Source organism: Eulemur rufifrons, chromosome 8 (assembly GCF_041146395.1).
Source record: "Eulemur rufifrons isolate Redbay chromosome 8, OSU_ERuf_1, whole genome shotgun sequence".
Lineage (NCBI taxonomy): Eukaryota > Metazoa > Chordata > Mammalia > Primates > Lemuridae > Eulemur > Eulemur rufifrons.
This window is the reverse complement of record NC_090990.1, coordinates 122,053,799-122,077,107: the sequence shown is the minus strand read 5'-3', so window position 1 is coordinate 122,077,107 and position 23,309 is coordinate 122,053,799. Positions and strand designations below refer to the sequence as shown.

At 35.2% G+C, this 23,309-nt stretch overlaps 2 protein-coding genes across 3 annotated transcripts in view; one reads left to right on the top strand and one right to left on the bottom strand.

Annotated features, from left to right (window-relative positions):
• Positions 1–371: 371 nt before the first annotated feature.
• Positions 372–23,110, bottom strand: MPC2 (mitochondrial pyruvate carrier 2). The gene is made up of 6 exons (XM_069480895.1): positions 23,056–23,110; positions 22,491–22,659; positions 10,398–10,438; positions 3,746–3,830; positions 3,148–3,259; positions 372–1,638 (listed from the first exon to the last, which is right to left on the bottom strand). Exons 2-6 carry the CDS (start codon positions 22,597–22,599, stop codon positions 1,602–1,604), a joined length of 384 nt encoding a protein of 127 aa, XP_069336996.1. The 5' UTR covers positions 22,600–22,659; positions 23,056–23,110; the 3' UTR covers positions 372–1,601.
• Positions 23,014–23,309, top strand: part of DCAF6 (DDB1 and CUL4 associated factor 6) — a 125,067-nt gene continuing 124,771 nt past the window's right edge. For both annotated transcript variants that reach the window (XM_069480893.1, XM_069480890.1), the window contains exon 1: positions 23,014–23,273. The gene's annotated coding sequence lies outside the window, so the exon portion shown is untranslated. The remainder of the gene's footprint in view (positions 23,274–23,309) is intronic.

The following is a 23,309-nucleotide window of genomic DNA, read 5'->3' as shown; positions in this document are numbered from 1 at the left end:
ACTAAGTTTTTGAGAGTGGTTGTGAAATTGATCAACAGACTATGTGTTCTAAGTGGCAATAAGAGTTTTTGACAGGATACATATGAGTCATTTAATTTTTAAGATGAAAAAATAGGATGGATTGAAAGGTTCTGGGCACAAAGGAAGCATGTGATGGCGGTTTGTCAATGAAACTTCTGAGAACCAAGAAAGGAGGACTGCCCGTGCATCTGTCTATTAATAAATGCTATGATGATTTTAACTGCCAAGTGGGGCTTAGGAGACCTCATATAGGAGAGAGCAGGTTTTAATGAAAAGTGAAATAGCACTTCAACAAATACCTTTTAATAAACTTTTTTGTGTTTATGACATCTTTCATAATGGATGTTTTTCCTAACTTAGGAAACACACGTGTGCAAACACATGCCAAACAAATGAATATAACAGCGTGATTTATTAAAAAGAAAGCAATAATAATTTAATTCTTCAGAACCTCTTCACTTTTACCTGTGTCAAATTCTCTAATCCTTTCTCCTCAAAGATGGACTATGGGTAAGGGACAAATGATAAGGTGCAAGATTTTCAACTGCTAAATGCTAAATCTTCAGCAGTTATAACATTATTCAAAAAGTTCTCTTGTTTCCTTTCTTCAAATTTTGAAATAAGTTGCTTTGCTGATTCATCTGACTACAAGTCTAATGAAGACTGGCTTTAGTAGCACTTTTAGAAAAAAGCTCCATACTTCACACTGAAGGCCAAATCAAATGGACTGTTATTTCTAGTGTGGAGTCATCTATGCCAATCTCTCCTTACATGGGGAATGATGGGGACAAAGGTTCCAAACATTTACAGGAAGCCTACTTAGGTCTCAGGTACTATGCTAGGCTCTTTCCCTGATTTGTCCAAAGTCATAGCATATAAGTCACAGATCCAGGATTCAAATTCAGGTCTATCTGACTCTAGAGCTTTTTCTGCTACATTCTATCAGTTACTGAGTGTAATTCAAAAATGTAATACTCATCACGGACCAGGCACTGTGTTAACACATCTCAATTAATCTTTACAATAATCCTATTTAAAAATCTGTAGCTGTAAAAGAATTTTATACAATATATATAAAAAATCAAGATTTTTCATGCAAGCTAAAATATTTAAAAGTAGTTAGAGGTCATTTTCATAGCCATTCTGCTATCCATTTCTCACTCTCTTCAGCAATATTTCCTTTCACTTGTAGCTACTGGACCATCCTACACTAAATAGGCAGATTATTTAATCTTCCAACTGTCTTTCAACTTGCTTGAATTTTGTGTGCTTTTATATATACACACTTTGGTTATCTAGAACAGAAAGAGGCTGGGGGTATACATTAGCAAGTATGATTTATTAGGGATAAATGGTAGGAAAAAATGTTACTAATATCTGTATATAAGTTTCTTAAGTCATATGTAAAGAGAGACTGTTATTAAAAGTTTGCTTTATTTTTATGTTGAAAAGCACAGTTAGATTTTTTTGTGCCTTCCAAGTGTCAGCCCAGTTAACATTGCCTTATCCAGAATCAAACAATAAACTAGGTCCCAGTGGTTATGTTCACATCTAGAGTGTTCAGGACATCAGGAACTCTTTCATTTGTTTGCTTTAGCTTTTAGTTCTTGGTTATATCTATAAAGAAAACAGAAAGAAAAATAATCATCAATAAAAATAGATAATATTTATGGTAAGGAGAGAATGGGAAGCACATTTCATTCCTTTTTTCCTAGTTGTCTAGTGGCTATAGATTATAATCTTTCTAGGAGCTTATAGATATAACAAGCAGAAAGGAAAGTGACCCAAATAGTTCATTTGCATCTGATTTGTGTTTCAGATAATAAGATCTCAACTGCCAAATTTGTTTTTTTTTTTTTAGAGACAGAGTCTCATTTTGTTGCCCAGGCTGGAGTGAAGTGACATAATCATAGCTCACCATAACCCCAAACTCCTGGGCTCAAGTGATCCTCCTGCTTCAGCCCCCTGAAAAGCTGGGGCTACAGGCATGCGCCACTATGCCCAGACAATTTTTAAAATTTTTTTAGAGACAAGGTCTCGCTATGTTGCCCAGGCTGGTCTCGAACTCTTGGTTTCAAGTGATCCTCCTGTCTCAGCCTCCTGAGTTGCTGGGATTATAGGTATGAGCCACTGTGCCTGGCTCCCAAGTGCCAAAAATTTTTAACAGTTTAACTGACATATAGTTTCCCTGTGCAAAAGCATTATTTTAATGAATATTTTCATTCTTAAACTATAGAAGAGTGTGACAAATGTGATCACATGAATAAAATTTAGCAAAATGTGGTCATCTAGAATTTTTCACTTTACACTTTACTTAACACTTAAAAAGCACCTTTTCTAAGAATAAAATCAACAAGGAATGGGCTCCTGTCTAATCATTAAAAGTAAAATATACATCCGTGATGGCTACTGGGTTAATCAGGTTGTAAACACTTAAGTTTATTGAAGGCTAAGGACGATTTTCTCAATTCTCGGTCCAAAGAAGTAAGCACAGAGCCACAGAGTCTTTCCCTTCTACAACACCCTGGGCTTTATTCACTGTTCTTCCCAGCTTACAACAGAGTGGAGAACAGTATAGCACAAGAAGGAACTTATTCCATGAAGCCAATCATACCTCCTGGATTTCTCAAAAGATCTTGATTTCAAATATTTGATCATATTATTACCAGTAAGTCACTGACAAATAATGTTAAATACTGAATAAATAGTTTTAATAAGTTCCAGTGCTCATGGAACACTTTCCAATGAAATGTATTACCTCACTCAATCATTTCCAATATTACATAACTATACAGTTAAATCCTACTTTATTATATATAGTTGAAAATGAGTGATAAAAGGTTCATGTAGGATATTCTTTAATAAATCAAAAATTGTACCTGTTGTCTTAACAAAAGGGACTATACGAAAGGGCTATCCATCTAGACAATGCACAAAAAAACTAGGCAACATATTGCTTAACTGCTTTTAACTTATTTGTCAACTCCCAGACTTTACTAGAAATGTTAAATTTCTGCTTTAGGCACATTCCTGTCTTAGCATTATATGTGAATCTTTTTTTAAAAAGTTATTATAATCTGAGTAGCTTCTCAAGCAGATTGTTTTTTATACTTTTGGTAGGCTTACCTCCAAATTCGAAAAAGCTGAGAGGCTCCTGCTGCCCCCACAAAGAAATTAACAGCAAACAGACTCCAATTTTTTGGAATAATTACAAGTGAGTATCTTGACCAAATAAACCCTGTTGAAACAAAGTACTTTTTTAAAAAGCACAGGTAGTGCTACAATAATACATCTGAACATTTAACACTGAGAACAGTAACTACAAAGAGGACTATGACAACAGTAATGTAAGATGAAGGACAAAGAAACGCTGTATCTTGAATCTTTAATAAAGTTTCTATAACTCAGTACTACACAAAATACTACATTAAAGGGGAATCTTTGTAGGGCAAGTGAATATTAACTGTAATTTTTTTTCCTACTTACAAAAATATATTGATAGCAAAAATCTAACAAACAAAAACTCATGCAGATATTTATTCTTTCTCTGTCCTCTCCATCCATAATTTAATAACTTCCTAGACATAACACTGTTAAATTCCTTTATGTGTATGAGTGTATGTGTATGTATTTCAAACACTAAACTATGAAATAAATTGATATAAAACAAAATAAAAATCATTTATGTTCTATATGTAACACAGAAGATATTCATTTAATTTACCTGTAGCCATTAAAACAGCAGATTGAGCTGTGCTGAGTTTTTCTGCAGGTCTGGCCATGTCAGCCAATCCAGCACACACCAACCCCTGGGAATACATATTAACATCCAGAAAGAAAAAAAGCATCATGAGTGTGGAGTAAAGGTTTTTAGCTTTAAATCAAACACAAAATGTTTCTGAGATTTCCATATGAATGCTATAATTTTAGCATCCATGCATTAAGAAAATGTAGATCATGACAAAAGGCAACAATGAATTAAAAAATGCTTTTTGAGTTTTTATTTTGTTAATCACTAAAGCACCCTCATATATTTGTATATCAGTAGTATATAGCCTCATATATTTCAAAATCAGTTTTTTGAGTCTACAAATGATACTTATTTCACATATGAACTTTATATTCTTTATACGCGTTGGAAATCACTGGCATGGAGGCTCTGAAAGCTCTCTAAGGTCCCTTGTATAGATTATTCCTCCCTTCATGTTTTCTGTCAATGTTACTCTTTTTTAGAAGTGGAAGTATCAGAAAAACTCTCTGTTATAATTTTAGGTTTTTGGTTACATCATTTTTCTTTAACATCAAAGTATATATGGTCATTTCTTCTCTGCTATGTTTTTAATATTTTCTTTTAGAGAATCATCCTGCTCATATCCTTACATCAGGATCATTCAGAAAGTGTACTAATGAGTCCTCATTAGAATATTGGTTATGCTACTTTATTGAAGAATATATAATAAAATGATTTTCATTAACGAAAAATTCAAACCTACACAAAATAAGAGAGAATAGTACAAAAAATCTCCACACAGTTATCACCCAGAGTCAACGATTATTGAGATTTTGCCACACTTGCTTTGCATCCCTTCCTCATTTCCCTTCTTTCTCTTTTAAGTATTTTAAAGCAAATGTTAAATATGTCATTAGAAAATATGTTTTTGAGAAATTATTTTTTAGGTTTTTACTGAGTTTCTAAAAGATGCTTTTGTATGGAGAATATACATCAGCAAAGGGTTTTGCTTCTAAATAAAACACATATATTTATGAATTTTTATATACATTTAAAACAAGTCCAAATGGTTTTGAATTAATGAAGTTAGTAGTTCAAGAAAGCAATGATTCCAGTTTAAAAAGAGGTAAATGGTTAAATACAGGGGTACAACTGGAGGCAAATCGTGACCAACACTACCTTTCTTCTTATTAACATTTACCCATAGTTCTGTGATTTCTTCCCAGGTACCTTCCTAATCCCTCCTTTATCCTTCTTCCAGGTCCCAATGCACATTTTCTCTCCTCTATATTTGTTCTAGTTCTTCTATAGGGTGGAAAGCTGCTATTGTATGGGGAAAAAAGGGACTGACTTTTACTATTATTCTACTGCATCCATGTATTGCACTGTGGCTTACTGAATAGTTCTATGAAGACTATGGGCTATATTCTAGCATTTGCTTTTTGAAGAAGTCAGCAGTTATGATTGTTTATACTCTCAGCATACATTTTATTTTTCTGGGATATGTTAGTAATTGTTCTCTTCCACAAAGGTCTTGAGAGCCTTTTCCCATGTTTCTAAAAAATCTCTTTCTACTTCAATATCATTCTAACCTTATGTAAATTATTTTGCAAAACCTCATCTGTGATTTATTAGCTATGTGACTTTGACCAAGTTATGTAACAACCAGTCTTAAAATTCTTCATAAGTAAAATGAGAATACTAGTACCTACCCTTGCAAGAGTGACATAATGACTAAATGAGATACTTTAAAAGTATTTAGCACAGTGCCTGAAAATATCATCTTTAGCAACAAAAATACAGTAGCTAACACCTTTAGAACAGCACAGATAAAGAAATGTCAGTCTCTATACCCTTTCCTGCATTACTAGCAGGATGAGGGGCAGAAGGTCCATGTTCCTTTTCATCTTTATTCTGGACTTTACTCAAATAACAGAACTGTAGATTCAGAAAGTGCTGAGAGTATACTACAAGATTATATAAAATACTCCCTAACATACTAAGAAAGTATGAGTTTTAGATAGATCCACAGTGACTATTTTAAGGTGCTAAAATAAGTGTTTAAGAGCACAGGCGTTGGAGTCAAATAGATGTAGAGGATCAAATCCTGATTCTGCCACTTACTTACAGTAGTAGTATGTACAGTTATATAGTTCTTTGAACCTTAGTACCGTTACCTGGAAGATAGTGGTAATATTTATTTCTCAGACTTTTGGGGGGTGAAGATTAAATATGAGATAATCTATTACACAATCTAATACAACAATTTGACATCTAGTAGACTCAAGTTAGCTCCCTTTGTTTCTAGCAATTAAAAAATGTTTTTCAAATGTCTGAAGCCCATGTTTGTGATTCTAGCATCTGACTGTCTTCACTAGGTTGGGATAAATATTTATGAGATATTTTTAACTGTTTTTCTTTTTTCTTTCTTTCTCTCTTCCTGCCTTCCTTCCATATTTTCTTGTTTATTACAAAAGATGATACTTTTAGATAACGAGTGTTAAAAAATGAAATATCACCATGGATGATTACAATTCTAAGATGCTTAGAGATAACAAAGTCTTCAAGATTTTAAACTGTGAATGAATCTATTTAAGTAGTTCTAGCTGGAAAAGCAAATAGGTATTAAAAATCTGCACAGACAACTTTGAAATAGTTTGACTTATTCCCAAAGAGAAGAGAAAATAGAAAAATTAGCTACACCAGATGGTGTACTGTTCAAGAGCTACGTGGTGACAGTGCTGTGCAAAAAGACCATGAACAAAAATAAACTGACCTCTTAACTGACCTTCACATAAGTTTCCCCAGGTCAATGATCTCCATTCCTTTCGTAAACACACTAACAGATGCCCATGGCTTGCTGAACACTTATGGCTAGTGGGCTACTCTCTGTTGCATTCATCCATTTTTGCTCCTATCAGATGTGCTGTATTTTTACCAAGCCACTATGTCTGTCCCCAAGCCTGTTTATGCCAGTTTTACCTGTTAATATAATTTATATAATTGACTACAACTATTACATAACAGATGAAATACAAAAAGAGGGTTGCGATTTCAATGAAAATTAAAGTGACTGCTTGGGAAAGATTAAATAAAGGCAAGTTGTTAAAACCTGTGAACAAGGTGTGAATAAGACACATGTAAAAAGGTTGGGGGAAAAGCCATATCAAAATCTAGCAGGTTTCTGTTTTCATATTCTTTGAAAGTGTCTATGAACTTGCTCTGCTTTAAAGAAAACTAAACTGGATATTATATTGGATGTACCATGGTATAATTTATCCAAGGTAGAAAATGTGGAACTCAAAATCAGTGAATCCACACATAAATAAAAGCTTTAGCTGTGTAACAGATGATTGTCAAATAAATATATATTCTTTAGGTTAAAATAAAATATGTAAGGTATGTAGGTATTGTTTTTTTAGGATTATCCACTTTGGCCTTTATGATTATTTGGTTTCAACCTTTTTCACGTGGCTAAGAACTCCACTATAGTTAAATGTCTGAAGAAGTATGGTCTGAGAGTCTTGCTATAGAACACATGAACACATGTGGCTTGCCAGGTGAGGTGGCTCACGCCTGTAATCCTAGCATTTTAGGAGGGTGAGGCTGGAGAATCGCTTGAGGCCAAGAGTTCAAAATCAGTCTCAGCAATGCAGAGACCCCCTCTCTACAAAAAATAGAAAAATTATCTGGGTGTGGTGACACGAGCCTGCAGTCCCAGCTACTCAGGAGGCTGAGAAAGGAAGGTCGTTTGAGCCCAGCAGTTGGAGGCTGCAGTGAGCTATGATGGCACCACTGCAACAGAGAGAGACCCTGTCTCAAAAAAAAAAAAAAAGAACATATGTGGCTTGTGGTAGCAACTGTAACATGTCATGTATAGGCTACCACAGATAAAATTACCAAATAGTCTGAGTTAAGAAAACACATTAAAATGTACATAAGGTAAATATCTAACCAAAGAAGTTTCCCCACCAGAGAATGAGACACAGAAGTTTCCACTGCTATGCTCTCTCATCAGCAGACTATGTATGATTTCAACATAAACTTAAAATAGATATTTCTAAAGGAGACAGAGATAGTCAAGGTGGCACTTATGAGTACATAATACTGTCTATGTCTCAAAACACTGATGGACCAAATCAAATAAACACCGAAGCTATTGATAAAATCAATAAACTCCTAAACTATGGTAAATTGGGGGTCAGAGAGGCCCCTAAATTTATTGTAAATAAACGAAATTACTCTCTTTTAATGATGGTGATAGAAACAGTACTTCAGCAATCAATTCTACTTTATATATATATATATAAAAATATATAATTACTATTTAATTTTAAATATAGATAGGGAAAAAAGAGGAAGGAAAGAGTAATATACCTTCCATTACCATAAAGGCTTTGGGACCTATTCCCTATATATAAATATGAAGAAAAAACAAAGAACTGCTCCCTAGTTCTCTGTAAAAACATAGCAGCTCCTATACCACTAATCTATTCTAATCTTGTCTTGTTTTTTGAGACAGGGTCTTTCTCTGTCACTCGCGCTAAAGTGCAGTGGCATCATCATAACTCACTGCCACCTCAAACTCCTGGGCTTAAGTGATCCTCCTGCCCCAGTCTCCCGAGTAGCTGGGACTACAGGCGCATGTCACCACATCCGGATGGTTTTTCTATTTTTTATAGAGATGAGGTCTTGCTCTTGCTCAGTCTGGTCTTGAACTCCTGGCCTCAAGCAATTCTCCTGCCTTGGCCTCCCCAAGTGGTAGGATTGCAGGCGTGAGCCACCGCACCTGGCCTACATCTTGTCATTTTATAGTTGAGGAGACAAAATGCCAGAGATAAAACTTGCCTAAGGCCGTAAGACTGAGGCACAGCCAATTCCAGCACTAACATTCTTAACCACTCAAATGTGCAACTGAGTTTCTGAATTGTTCTAACAATTTAAAACGGTACATTTAAGAGAAATAAAATAGCCTGCAACTCAACAACAAAAACCAAACAACTTGATTATATAAAAAAATGGGTGTTTGAATAGACATTTTTCCAAAGGAGATACACAAATGACCAATAAGTAAATGAAAAGATGTTCAACATGACTAATCATCTGCGAAATGCAAATCAAAGCCACAATGAGATAACTAACACCCATTAGGATGGTTATCATACAAACAAAGCCCCAAACACCCTCTGACTCCCCCATAAAAGTAAAACGTTTCGAGAGGATGTAGAAAAATTAAAACCCTTATGAATTGCTGGTGGAAATGTAAAATGATGCAGTTGCTGAGGAAAACAGTATGGTAGTTCCTCAAAATATTAAAAAGAATTACCATATAATCCAGCAATTCTACTTCTGGGTATATGCCCCAAAGAAATAAAAGTAGGGACTTGCACAGATATGTGTACAGCAAGGTTCATAGTAGCATTATTCACAATAGCAAAAACACAGAAGCAACTTGAGTGTCCAGTCAATGGGTGGATGAACATAAGTGGTATATACATACAATGGAATGTTATTTAGTCTTAAAAAGGAAGAAAATTCTGACACATGTAACAATACGTATGTACCCTGAGGATATTACGCTAAGTGAAATAAGCCAGCTGCAAGAAGACAAACACTGTATGATTCCACTTACTTGAGGTACCTGGAGTAGGCAAATTCATAAAGACAGAAATGTAGAATGGTGGCTGCCGGGGGCTGGGAGGAGAGGGGAACGGGGAGTTGGGTAATGGGTACAGAGTAGTAGTTTTCTAAGATGAAACGAGTTCTGAGGATTGGTTAACAACGTGAATGTACTTAAGAGTACTGAACTGTGCACTTAAAAATGATGAAGATAGTAAATTTTATATGTATTTTACCACAATTAAAAAAAAAAAAAACCTACAGACTAGTAGTTCTCAAACTTTAGAGGGCATCAGAATCACCTGGAGGGTTTATTAAAACACAACCTACTGGGCTCCACCCCTAGAGTTTCAGATTTAGCAGGTCTGTGACTAGGCCTGAAGACTTACATTTCTAACATGTTCTCAGATGATGCCACCGCAGGTCCAGTGATGAATGACATTTTGGGAAGCAAAACTGGCCCTTTCAACATAAAATCAATGATTTTCTACAGACAGCCACCACGTATTTCTTTTCAGCTAAACGAGAACTTTGGGAAAGGAAACTCTGGGGAAGGATGAAAGCACTGGGCTTGGACTCAGAAGTGCTAGGGTCTATCATTTACCAAATGCTAATATTTGGATAAATCCATTACTTTTTGAAACTAACTTTCCTCGGCTCTATTTGGTGTCAGTACTTTCCGTTCTCACACTAAATTAATAATAAAGGTTAATTTGGGGGTCCTAACTATTAATAGCTTAATGTTTTCCTTAGTCATATAATTTTGGAATGAAATTTTATATCCCTAGGACCTATACTTCTAAGTTTTTGAAATAACAAATACGTTCCCAGAAGGCCTCTTATCTAAAGAGTTCAGATAAACGAAAGCAGATAGTGTGTTTTGTGCAGTAAAAACGATATATCTGAGAATATTTGCCATGAAATCATTTAGAGGCATACCAAGCATAGTTTAAAGTACATCCTCCATAAAAGGTTATTTCAAATTAATAAGGTCCTATTAAGACTTTTGCAAAAACTCAAGACTTACCCATTTCATAATTGGAGCCCAGAAAAAAACTGTTCTAGGGCCTGGAAAAAAAAAAAAAAAAAGAAAAATTCAGGAACAAAATATTTTATACATGTCTTTTAAAATCCATCTTTAAATTTAAAGACTCAAATTATTTATCAATTTATTTCTAACCATTTTTACTATGCTTTCCATATTCTTTGTATTTAACATTTAGAAAGACCCCCGAGTATCACAGTACAGTTGACCCTTGAACAACATGGGTTTGAGCTGCTACTCATATGTGAATTTAAAAAAAAAAAAATATTGGAAAATACTTTGGAGATTTGTGACAATTAAAAAAAAACTCACAAATGAAATGCATGGCATAGAAAATTAAGAAAAAGTTACATATGTCATGAAGGCATAAAATATATGTAGATACTAGTCTATCATTTGCTACCATGAAATATACACTAATATGTTATAAAAAGTTAAAAATTGTACATACACATTTACAGACCATACATGGTACCATTCACTGTTGAGAGAAATGTGAACAAAACATAAAGATGCAGTATTAAATCACAAATGCATAAACTTTACTGTATAGTCCATAGTGTACTACTGTAGTAACTTCATAGCCACCTCTTGTTGCTATTACCATGAGCTGACTGTCGCAAATATTCACTTAAAACACATGTGATCCTAATCATCTCTACATGAGCAGTTGTCTCTCCAGTAAATTGTGTATGGCAGTAAAAAGTGATCCCTCATCTTGTGTATTTTTCATTGTGTTTAGAGCAATATTGTAAACTTTGAATAACGCCACAGGACTCATATGAAATGTCACCAGTGATATTGAAAGTGCTCCCCCAAAGCAGAGAAAAGTCATGACATGACAAAAGCTGAATTGCTTGATACGCACTGTAGACTGAGGTCTGCAGCTGCAGCTGTCCGCCATTTCAGACAGATTTTGATTCATCTTATAAACAGATGATGTAAACTTACGGTATCAATAAATACAGTATTATAAATGTATTTTTCTCTTCCTTATGGTTTTAATATTTTATTTTCTCTAGCTTACTTTATTGTAAGAATACAGTATATAACACATATATAAAATATGTGTTAATTGATAGCTCATGTTACCAGTAAGGCTTCTGGTCAACAGTAGGCTATCAGTAGTTAAGTTTTTTGGGAGTCAAAAGTTATACTGGGATCTTTGACTGCATGGCAGTCAGTGCCCTAACCCCCATGTTGTTCAAGGGTCAACTATATCAATCTTTCACACAAGTTGTTATGATCTTGTCAATTATTTGTATTTTTGTGAGATGTTAAAAATTAGCTAACGTATAATGGAGATGATTTTGGAAACCATTCCCAATGCTTTGCCTTAAATGTGGAAATTAAAGCTAGTTCAGTTACAGATAATCGAGTCAGGGAAAATGCAAATTATGAAATTTTAGTGATATGAGCTTTAGTAGATATGTGCTTATTCACCAATTTTATTCATGTTTATAACTATAAATGACACTTTACCATATATATCCTAGTAAAAGTTCTTGTAAATATTTTACATATTCTAGTAAAAAAATTAATGAATCTAATTTTAAAGTTCATAAGAGAAAGAAGAGAGACTAGACTTGTAAGCTCCTTAATAGCAGAGAACTTGTTTTAGTCATCCTGGTACCCGTCTGCCTCATGTAAAATGTTAAACAAACGTTTGAAGTACTGAAAACAATTCTGGTTTCTTAAATAACTGAGAATTTGAGAAGCATGATGTTTCAGAACTGGAAGGAAACTCAAGAGATCATCTAATCCAAATCCTTCATTTTATCAACGAGGCTTCATGACCTACTTCAAGCAACATAGTTAGTGGACAGTAGATTATGACTAGAACCTAAGTTTTCTAATTCTTAAACGAGTGCTCTTTAATTATATATCTCTGCCCACTTTTACCTCTTCCAAATCTTACATTTCATTTTAACCTCCAGGGGATACAATGAGAGGAAAGAGAGAGACTTTGTCCATGGAAATTGAAAATGTAACCAGGCATGCCAAATTCAACATATACAGGGCACTTAATATGTTGTATATGCTCTCACACGCTGGATTGTCAAAATAAATTTATTTTGTTACACACAAATTACACAAGTTTATATAAGACAACAGTGATTAATAAGCAAATTCAAAAAGTTTAAAATCCTATTATATTCATGACTATTATTGCTGCCTTAATATTCTACTTTTCTTTGCAAGAATAAATTCTTCATGGATCATAAAACTTAGATCTAAAATCACTTTACTTCTTTTCATTTACTCTTTTCATCTACTCCCAATTATAGGTGAGTATTCCTTCTCATTAATAATGTAAACTAAAATAAAATTTTAAGGCTCACCCCCTCCCCCCCCACCAGCTGACTGAATGGACCCCCTCGTGGCCAAAGGAATATCCTAAAACTAAATTGCTTGCCAGGAGGAGGGAGGTCAAACATGGCTCATCATGCCCCCTCCCTTCTTGGGGACATCCTTTATGGCCCATTAACAAGCTTAAGGGTATGCAAGACAAACCTACAGGCCCTCAATTTACACAACAAATCTATGTCAGGTGGCTCATCTCTGATAAACAGCAACTATGTTAAAACATTCCAAGCCTTTAGACAAAGCTTCATGTCTTTAACCACTTTAACCAATTACAAGCCAAAGAATCTTTAAACCCACCTATAACCTGTAAGCAGCCCCCCACCCCCCAGCTTCAAGATGGCCCACCTTTTTGGGCCAAACCAATGTAAGATTCCCATGTATTGATTTATGACTTTACCTGTAACCTCTGTCTCCTTGAAATGTATAAAACCAAACTGTAACCCAGCCACAGCGAGTCCACTTGCTCAAGGCCTCTTGGGTGTGGCTCCGGGTCATGGTCCTCAAACTTGGCTCAGAATAAATCTCTTTAAAATTATTTTACAGAGTTTGGCTTTTTTTCCGTTGACAATAACAAGGAGTATTTCTGTTCACATGGGCTTAAATAACACTTAAAAGGTAAAATTGAGTTAAATCTATTATTTAGAAACAAAAGAAAGATAGTGATATAGAAAAAGCACTAAACTAGGTTAAGAGTCAGTTGTAGTTCTGGGTCTAATCTGTCGTAGATGGGACCATCATTCTTTCATTCACCCATAATAATTACTTCATGCTTTACATTGTAGTAGGTACTGGGGATATGCTGGCAAATAAAATACAGTGCTGGCTTTTAATGACTTAACAACAAAAAACTGTTCAGGTAAAATCATATCTGGAAGCCATATAAAAACATTTTAGGGAAACTTAATTCTAAAGTACTTTCATCAAAGCCATACTAGTTCCACACTTCGGTAATATCCTCATTGCAAGTAAAAATGAACCCAGTGGTAATACCCCTTTTTGTGCATATGGCTGATTTACTGAATTTGGCTCAATTATTTTCATGTTTGTCTGTGCACCTTCAAAAGTAGTTGGTTAATCTTAACATTAAGCAGAAAAATTTGAAAAATGTAAATATGGCAGTTGCATCCTCTGTTACTTTTGCTTATTAGGCAGTTCTAGAAAAGCATTGTAGTGTAAACTATTACTTGCCTTTCACATTAAATCACAGCAATGTTATATATTTTGGACTATTCTTCCACAATTTAACATAGTCCTTGATATTTTTTACTCTCAAACTAATTCACATTATTCTTACAGCAAAATTCATTAAGTCAATGTGATCTTAATACAATGTGATTTTAAACCTACCAGAGTCTACTTTAAATATTCTACTGTAGTTAGTTGTATATCTACTTACCTATCAAGATCATGACTTTCTTGAGGCTAGTGGCTAAATATTATTCATACTTATATCCCTATTACCTAATAGAATATTAAATAAAAAGGAAAGTTAGCCAGTACAGTTGCAAGTAATTTATACTAATTGGATTTTATTACCCTTTTATATAAGTAAATATGAATGTGTATACATAAGTACATACATGTGTGTATATATACACATATGCAAATAACTTTTAAAATACTTTAAAATCGTAAGTTGTTTTTATCAGCCTGATACTTAAATATTGATAAGTCTGGCTTATACTTTTAAGAGTTTTAGAATGTGTTTGCTGATTTTCTAATTTAATCCTAAAGTCCTTCTACTACAATCTCAGTTTTATTTTTCTCTTCTTATTCTTCAAAGAAGCTGGATATCATCTTTAGAATAATTCTTCAAACACTAGAAGATCATAGCACAGACCCTGTCTTTCTTTGTGGGCTCAAGTAATTATAATGCTATTATAATTTTAGCATTTTCTCATATACATCTGATATCTAATCATTTTCATGTTCTTGTGTACACCTCCAAATTTTCCATACTTTAAATTGTGAAACAAATCTGGAGACAGTGTTGAAACAGTTGCTGGTAGACTCAAAACCGTCAAGGAGTTTTAAATTTTGATGTTCTTAAAACTGAGTAGAAATATATTCAGTTTCTGGGTTATTGGACTTAATCTTTTACCCAGTTCCCTAAACTTTGTGTTGTTCTGATCACAGCCACCATTACACATAAAACTCCAGCCACATCCCTTTCTATCTTGAACAAGATACGGAAACAATTTTCTTTCTTCTTTGGTTAAGACTAGGTTGGAATTTCAAAAGAAATTTTTACTAAGAAAAAAGAGGAATATAAAAGAAAACATGAAGGCATTGAGTTTCAGAATATAAATTTCTAATATTAATTTAACTAAATTTTAGCCCAGGTCAGTGGTTCTTAACCAGGGGTGATTTTACCCCGGGAGACATTAGGCAATGTCTGGAGACATTTTTAGACGCCACAACTACTATGGTGGTGGTGGTGATAATGCTGCTGCTACTGCCATCTAGTGGTAGAGACCTGGGATGCTGTTAAACATCCTTCAGTGGACAGGACAGCTGCTCCGAGCAAGAATCATCCAGCTGAAAAAATGTCAATAGTGAAAGATTAGGAAACTCTGGCCTAGGTAGACTGACAAGCTAGGCAATCATTAAACTAGTTTCATGCTGTTTTATGACTCTACACTTTATGCTGTCCCCTTGGAATAGTCTACCTTGTCTTCACCTGACTAATTCCTATCCTTCAAAAACTCATCTTATGTTTCATCTCTTCAAGCAGGCCTTTTTAAAAATTTTCAGGTTAGGCTAAATGGTCCTTCTCTGAACTACCAAAGCAGCTTGTATATTCTTCTATTATTTTCTGCACTAGTTAAAATGATTTATGCATCTGTCACTTTAATCAGACAATAAGTTCCTTGAAAACAAGACCTGTTTCTTAAGTTTCCTTGGCAAATAATAAATATTTGTCAACAGAATTGAATTGGATTAACCATGTCCAGTACAGATGCTAATCGAAAATATCCAAACTTTAGGTTTGATCCAGATTTGCCTTGATACTGCTTCATCGTTAAGGCTGGAATTTGCTATTTACTCATCTCTAGGGACATCAGGTTCCCTTTAAACCAGGGAGCTGTATTACACTTTCACACGTTAGTTACTCTACTTTTAGACCATGGCACTCTTCCCCTGAATCTGGTAATTTAATCTAAGTTGAGATTCTGGGACTCTTATCAGAACATCTGATTCATTTTTCTTTGTCATACAGAGTGTCTGGATCACATGCCGTATCACTTACCAAGTTTATTTTTTATCCCTGCATGAAGCTTCTTTATCACTAAAGGATAAGTCAGGATATTGTTTTAGTGTTAGGCTAAATGGGTATTCTTCTGTACTTTGAACTCTTCAGTAGACTTCTCTCTTCCTATTTTGAAATTGATGTTTCTTCTATTACACCCACATTGTTTTCTGAGTAAATGGTTCTAGATTCTGGTTTCTTTACAGGCTTAAATGGTTGATCCTTCAGGGTTAATGAATAGTCAATTTTTTTTAGTAGGTTTTCTTGGTAACTAATTTACTCAACTGCTTGGAGCTAGGTGATAGTTTTAAAATACTGCCCTTCCCCTCCAACCAAATAAGAACAAAAAAACTTCAAACATGAGATTAAGGTTGCTAGAACCTGGACCAAGGGAGGTATTTTAGTTAATGAATAATTTTAAACTATGAAAACAAATCTTAAATTAGTTTAACAAGTGCTATATATTAAACAGAAAAAATATCAGTAGCAAATGTATAAGACTTTTCTAAATTGCTAATTTTTCTGAGATACTAGAGGATGCTTACAATTGCCATAAAAAAATCAGAGTTTAATATTTATAAATGCAAATAAGTAGTGCTTTCTTAATTGCCAAAAAGAAAAAAGAAAAAATGGTTAGCAATACCTGTGATCACACAATGGGTTAATAAAAATTTTAAAGAAAACTTAGCCTACGCTTTCATTTTAGCTAATTAGCATTCAATTAGTATTTCTTAGCTAATAATTTTTTACCTTAAGAGTAAATAATAAGTCAAATAAATTTAGACAAAAAAATTTAGACATTTATAAATTCAGCTATAGATGCTGTTTTCCAAAAAACAGTAATCAATCAATAGTGGATATGGTAATGAGGAAACATTCCAACTTACTTCAACATTTCTAAACAAAGTTTTGACAAAACCAAGGATTTAGAAAGAGATATCGCTCAAACGGTCACAACACAATGTCACATGTCATTCTAGACCTGGAAAAAACAGGTTTATGTTCTGTACAATGACATAACTATTCCCATGGGAGGGCATAAAAATAAATGAGACAATTATGATACCTGAAGTGATTATAATACCTTAATATTAGAATAAGTAGAAGTACAAAGTCAGAGCGTTCCCAGCTAACATCCATTATGATAAATGAAATAACTTGAGTAGGTGGAAAATTTGAACTGCTGGAAATACACTGAATAAAAATTGCCTCATACGACATTTAATTTGTATCTTGAGATGAAGGAAATGTGTCCCCATTAGATATAAATATAAATTCTTTTAGACAAAGATTAACTAACCATTAACACATTTTCACCTTGTTTCTTAGAACTCTTCTATTGGAAGTTGCAAAAGGCCTCAGATACTGACGATTTACAAACATCAAACAAGTATTTCAAAAATACACACATATTTAAAACTATGAACTATTTTCAAAAATAACAAAAATACGGAGAATATAACAGTTATTTTCTTTTGTGCTTTGTCTTATTTTTAAAATAAGAATAAGGTAATTTATTGTATATGTGATCCTCTCCCTAAGTAAAGACTTACTTCTTGAAACAGAGGTCACTTTTACACACATGCACACATACACACTTACAAATACTGATCTGAGGTATTTGTTATGTCTTAATGTGGAAAATAAAGTTTCTTACTGAATGCTTAGAGGTTGTAAAAATCACTACCTTTCTCTACCTCTTTCCATCCCTTTCTTACCACTCCTCTATGATCTGTTACTTTTTAACGTCCTCTTAGTTTGTATTACACAAGTCCACCTGTTTGCTATAATATGACAAACTACATACAAATCCTTAGACTTTGTAAAGATTAATATTTGACACAGATATTGACTGCCAAAAATCATTCCTTTTTATTTGTGCTAAAACTAGTTCTGCTTTAACACTGAGGACATGACTGGGCTACCATTTTAGAATCATACAATCTTCTACAGTGTCATGGAAACAGCTATCACTCATATAGTATCCAAAATGGCATGGGTATATAATGTTTTTTAAAATGTTGATTGAAAACAGGCTTTGGTTTGATAGTTCAAATTAAAAAACAGCTGAAGAGACTAGCTAAAATAGCTAAGATGCATCTTAGGGTTGATACATTTTAAATTTACATATTTCTTCAGTTACAAAGAATCAGTGATTTTTAGATTCATAAAGATTGTTAAAATCATCTACTGTAGGCACTCATATTATAAATCAGGTAGGTAAATGAGGCCCAGAGAGATAAAATTACTCGTGTAAGATACATAGCATGGCAAGAATGACAAACTAGATCCCTAAATCCTAATCTAATAATAATGATATGATCTCCTGCAATGAAATCTGAGTTTCCTGAAGACTCAGCAAGTGGGAAAAACCCTAGTAGAAACACCAAATTGTAGATTATTACAGCTGGCAAGACCCGTAAGGAAAATCCAAACTCCCTTATTTTTCTAGATGAAAAAGTGGAGGCATTTAAAATTAAGTAATTTGTTTTACACTCAGGTCCTGGATAAAGGAAGGACCAGAACACAAGCTTCTTTGACCCTAGTCCTCTTTCTACTATATCATACTATTCTTTAACTATATTTCAAACTCTGTTAAAAGCAAAAGTAATATTTTTACCTGAACTGGAAACAATAAATTATTTATAGCTTTTATTAAGGCTTTCTTCTCCTTTGGTATGTCTGATGAATCAAATTAGGTAAGGCATAAAAATTCTAATTTATTAATTAGTTTAAAATCAGGTTAGTGGACAAATGTTAAGTGTTGAACTAACAACTATGGCAAGAATTGTATTCCTTTTATGATCCCTTTTGAGAATATAAACTGAGTGGGCGGGGATTTTTATTTTATTCACCAATGCATCCCAAGTGCCAGAAGAATGCCTAACACACAGTCCTCAATAAATAATGAATTATTCAACTTTCTCGGTAGCTAATTGTTTAAAGATATTCTATTTTCATCAATATCTTACAGTTGTATTCAAAATCTCAACTTTCTATTTCTCATCCCTGAATCTTAAGATAACAGAGTAAATTATTACTTTAAAAAATTACATGTGTATAATTACATATTTAGTTTAAATATGTAAATATATTAAATATATATTTAAGGATATATATTTTTACATAAATAAATATCATAGATGGGCATAAAAATTTCCCATTGACAAATCTCTGCAGCAAGAAAATAAATTGTTCTAATAGGAATAATAAAGAACTGCCTTAATTCAAACTATGTGGGTATGTACACTGATTAGTTGATCCACACCTGGCTTTATTTACATATAGTAAAACAATATATATTTTGAACTAAGTTGCATTTAGCTATCTAGTGTAATATCAATTCCCTTAGCATTTAATTTTGAATTTTTATGATAAAGACATTCCCTCATAAACCCTTATGAACATTCATTCATTTAGTATGTTTTTATTCAAAAAGAAATATCCTCTAGGTCTTTAAAATAAACAATTCTTTTACCTAAAAAAATTGCAAACATTCTTCTTCTTAATACCTTAAAGTAACTTCTCCCATGAGTCTTCAGAGAGAACACCATATAATACAGAGAATAATATTCTTAGCAGCAGCACACTAAGCACCACAACAAGTTTCACAGAACTACTTTTTCAAAAGCTCTTCCTCTTAAGCCAAAATGTAATACAATGAAAGCAAAGCTACTGTGAGCTAAAATGATACAGTTCAGATAGCTTAGGCTAACTTCACCAAACGATAGTTTTTAGACTCTTTAGAGCTGTGATCTTCCAAGTTCTTTTGAACATATGCCCCAACAGTTAAAAAAAAATTGAGCCCACATCCTCTTTATATATAGTTTATATATTCATAAGCTATATATAATCACTGTACTAATATATTTTGTTATAAAATCCATACACAATGAAAAATTTAAAAGGATGAAATAACAGTAAGCATTAACAGAAGTTCTACTATTTTCTTCCTACCTTCCAGTGTTTCATTTTTTGTACCCTTTGGGATGATTCTCTGTATTTTGAAGCTAACAAATACAAAGAAATGACACGCCTCCACTAATAATTTTTTTTCTCCACTAAGCTTTTAAGAAAACAATGGGCAACATAACTTCAAGGTTATTTCTCTGACAAACACCTAGAGTATAGCTATGCAGCTGGTTAGTGTGGCGTCACATACTTTTATAGTCAGGTGGAAGGATGGGAGGAGTGACAGACATTCTCTTATGTGAGTTAAGGAACTTGATTAGGACACACATTTGGCTAGAACTCTACTCCTCTACAGAGGCAGATCATGCTGTGCCAGGAACAAAGCAGGCAAATGGATGACAAAGGTTTCAAAATTCTGGGCCACAGGTCAGAGCAATACTCTAACTATAATAATATACCTATATAAACACATATTCTTGTTACTTTTATACTTGTCAGTGATGAAGTTAAATCTCAAAAATTTAGAATCAGCAATGTGTAGTTTCCAACTGTTAATATTCTAGCCTTTCGTATCATTTTAAAAATCCCTTCTATGTCAATCTAGTCTAGTGTTTAAAGGGTAATTCAATAGCAAATACTACTATGCAAAACAGTATGCAAAACCTTGAATATTCACTCTGGATAACTCTTAGAACAATAATCAGAGTTTCCTCAGATTTTATTCAATACTGAGTCAGCAGTTATATTTTTCATACTTCTCCATTTCTATATTGGTATGCCTGCAATTTTTCAATCATAAATAATTTAGCAGTGATAGGTATCCTTACTCTGCATATTGTTCAAAAGCTTAGGTGGGAGAGAATTAACATTTGTTGAGAGTCTAAATGTAAACACTGTGCTACATGTTTTATAGACATTGTATCATTTACTTTTCACAATTCTTAAATGGTGATAAGTATTATTCCCATTTTACAGATTAGAAAACAAAGGCTTGGGAAACTTAAGGTCAAAGTTACACAGCCAAGACTCAAATGTACGTCTGTCTTGCGTCAAAGACTATACTCCTTCTACTACACTGAAAAAGGAGTTAAAATAACTGAACCATTTCAAGGATATTCAGATGAAATGCACATTCTATAAGAGAAAGGAAACTCCACTCTGAAAGTAAAGTATTGTAGGCAATAATCACTAACTTAGCTAACAGCCAAGGCCTTGGAAAAGATCAACATAAGACTGTCCTCCAAATCTGTATTGTTTTAAATGGTTCATGATTGCTCCACTTCTACCCTGCCCTTATCCTACAGTCCACAAAGCTTAAGATGGTCAGAGTTGACTACACAATTCAGTTGCCTCTGTAATGCCCAGATCATTGCAGAAGCATAGCCCAACCCTGTCTCCGGAAAATCATTGCCACGAAACACAGGACAATTCCCAAAAATTCAGTGTTTAAGGAACTAACAGGCAAATAAATAACTTCTTTATCAATAACAACCTCTCCTTCAAGATCAGTTTTCTAATGGGTTCAAGATTGCAGTAAACTATATTAAGTAGAGAGAGGCACTTTTTGGGCAGCACTTCTATCTTTCAATTTATAACACATTTTCTCATTTGCTAGTCTTAGGCTTGAAAGAGACCTCAGAATAAATGTGATTTTAGTCTCTAGCCAAATAAGCATTATTACTTCCCATTTTGTAGAGGAAGTAACAGCATTCTGTATCTTTAATAAAGAGTTGAAGGGACTGTGAGTCTTCCAGTTTCTTACAGAATTATTTTTTTCAACCACAAGAACACTGTTTTTCCAGTAGGACATTTACCGAGCATTTACAAAGAATCAAGCATATGTTATCTTTAGTTCTCACACGCGCCCCACATTTTACAAAAACTAACAGAGATCTAGGATTTTGCTCAAGGTCACAACTATAGCAAGTGGTAGGGCGAATTATATCCAGGTCTGGCCACACAAAAAGGTCCAGGTAAAGCTCGTTCAATAATTTCATAAGTAAGGATAGATTTAAAGAAACAAACTGAGACTGAGACTGAAATCTGGGTAAAGCATCCAGTTGGACGGACGGCTTACTCTGCAGGCCTCTGCCAGCAGGAGCTGAAAGAAGTATGACCTTTACTTCAAACTCTCTAGTGCGACAAGCCACCTATCCAGCTCCGTCCTGCGTGGGTTAATATATGACAATTCGTGGAAGGAAAGAGGGGAGAATGAGGGTTTCAGGGTGGCCTTAAGACCTTTTCGTGGCCGCACAAGTTTAGAAGGCTCAAATCTGGAGACCAGGTCTGGGTTTGAGTCGCGCATAAGGGAGCCTGTTCCACAAAGGTCGGGAAAGGCGCTGCCTTGAGATTCAGGGGTTCATGAGAGACGGACGGAGAGAAGGTGAAATGCAGACAGGGTAGGGGAGTAGACGGATTCACTGGAGCGGAAGGGGTTGGGGCTGCGGGATGCCTCTAGCGGCAGAGTTGTCCGTGGGCCTCTAAAAGGTCCATTTGAGAGGGAGAGGGAGGGAAGGTCTTGGTGGGAGCCATTCTGGGCACATTACCTGCAGGGTGATTGTACAACGGCCTCAATTTTTCGGGCAGCATCAGCTCCACTTTGTCGAGGAGCCGGTGGTAGGTGGCCCGCAGGCCTCGGGCGCTGGCAGCAGACATCTCCGCCGCCGGGAGACCGTGGGCAGACCGGTGGGAGCGTGGCTGTGTCCTCGTCCCTGGCTGACAACGAAGGGCAGTTAGTCACTGACCCCTGCCACAAAGCCTGGCGTCCCCCTCTCCCTTAGGACGCCCTTCCCGCGGTTCTGACTGTCCCTCACTGAACCACCACGCAGCCCGCGCCCAGCGCAGGCTGAGAGGGCGGAGGCTCGGCGAAGGCCCGCCCCGAGCCAGCCTCCTTCCCTCCGGCAAGGGAGACCGAGGAGGAGTCATGGCAACAGGTGCCAAAGACGTTGCCTCACCAAGTCCACCCAGACCCTTAGTGACAGCGCGCTTGCGCCCGCGGAGCTGCCTTCCGTGATTGGCCTGCCCCGAGGCGGGGGCGGGGCGGAGCCAGAACCTCCCACTTCTCCTTTCTGCCCTAGAGGCCATGTTGGAAAAGGGAAAGTGAAGCCGCACCTGCTGTAATGCCCCGTCACATTGACTAATGAGGCCCGTAGTTAAAATGGGCTTTTCGGGTCTTCCGTGCCCCAACTAAAGATGACGCCGCACAACTCTTCCTTTGAACTGAAGACTCGTGAGCGAGAGACCACAGACATCAACTTCTCTTTCTACGCCTCTTTTATCCATAGAGAATTAAGGATTTGGCTAGAGCGGCCCGAATCCGCCGCTCCAGGGTGAGGGAAGCCGTGGCGCACGCTGGTCTCGGTTCC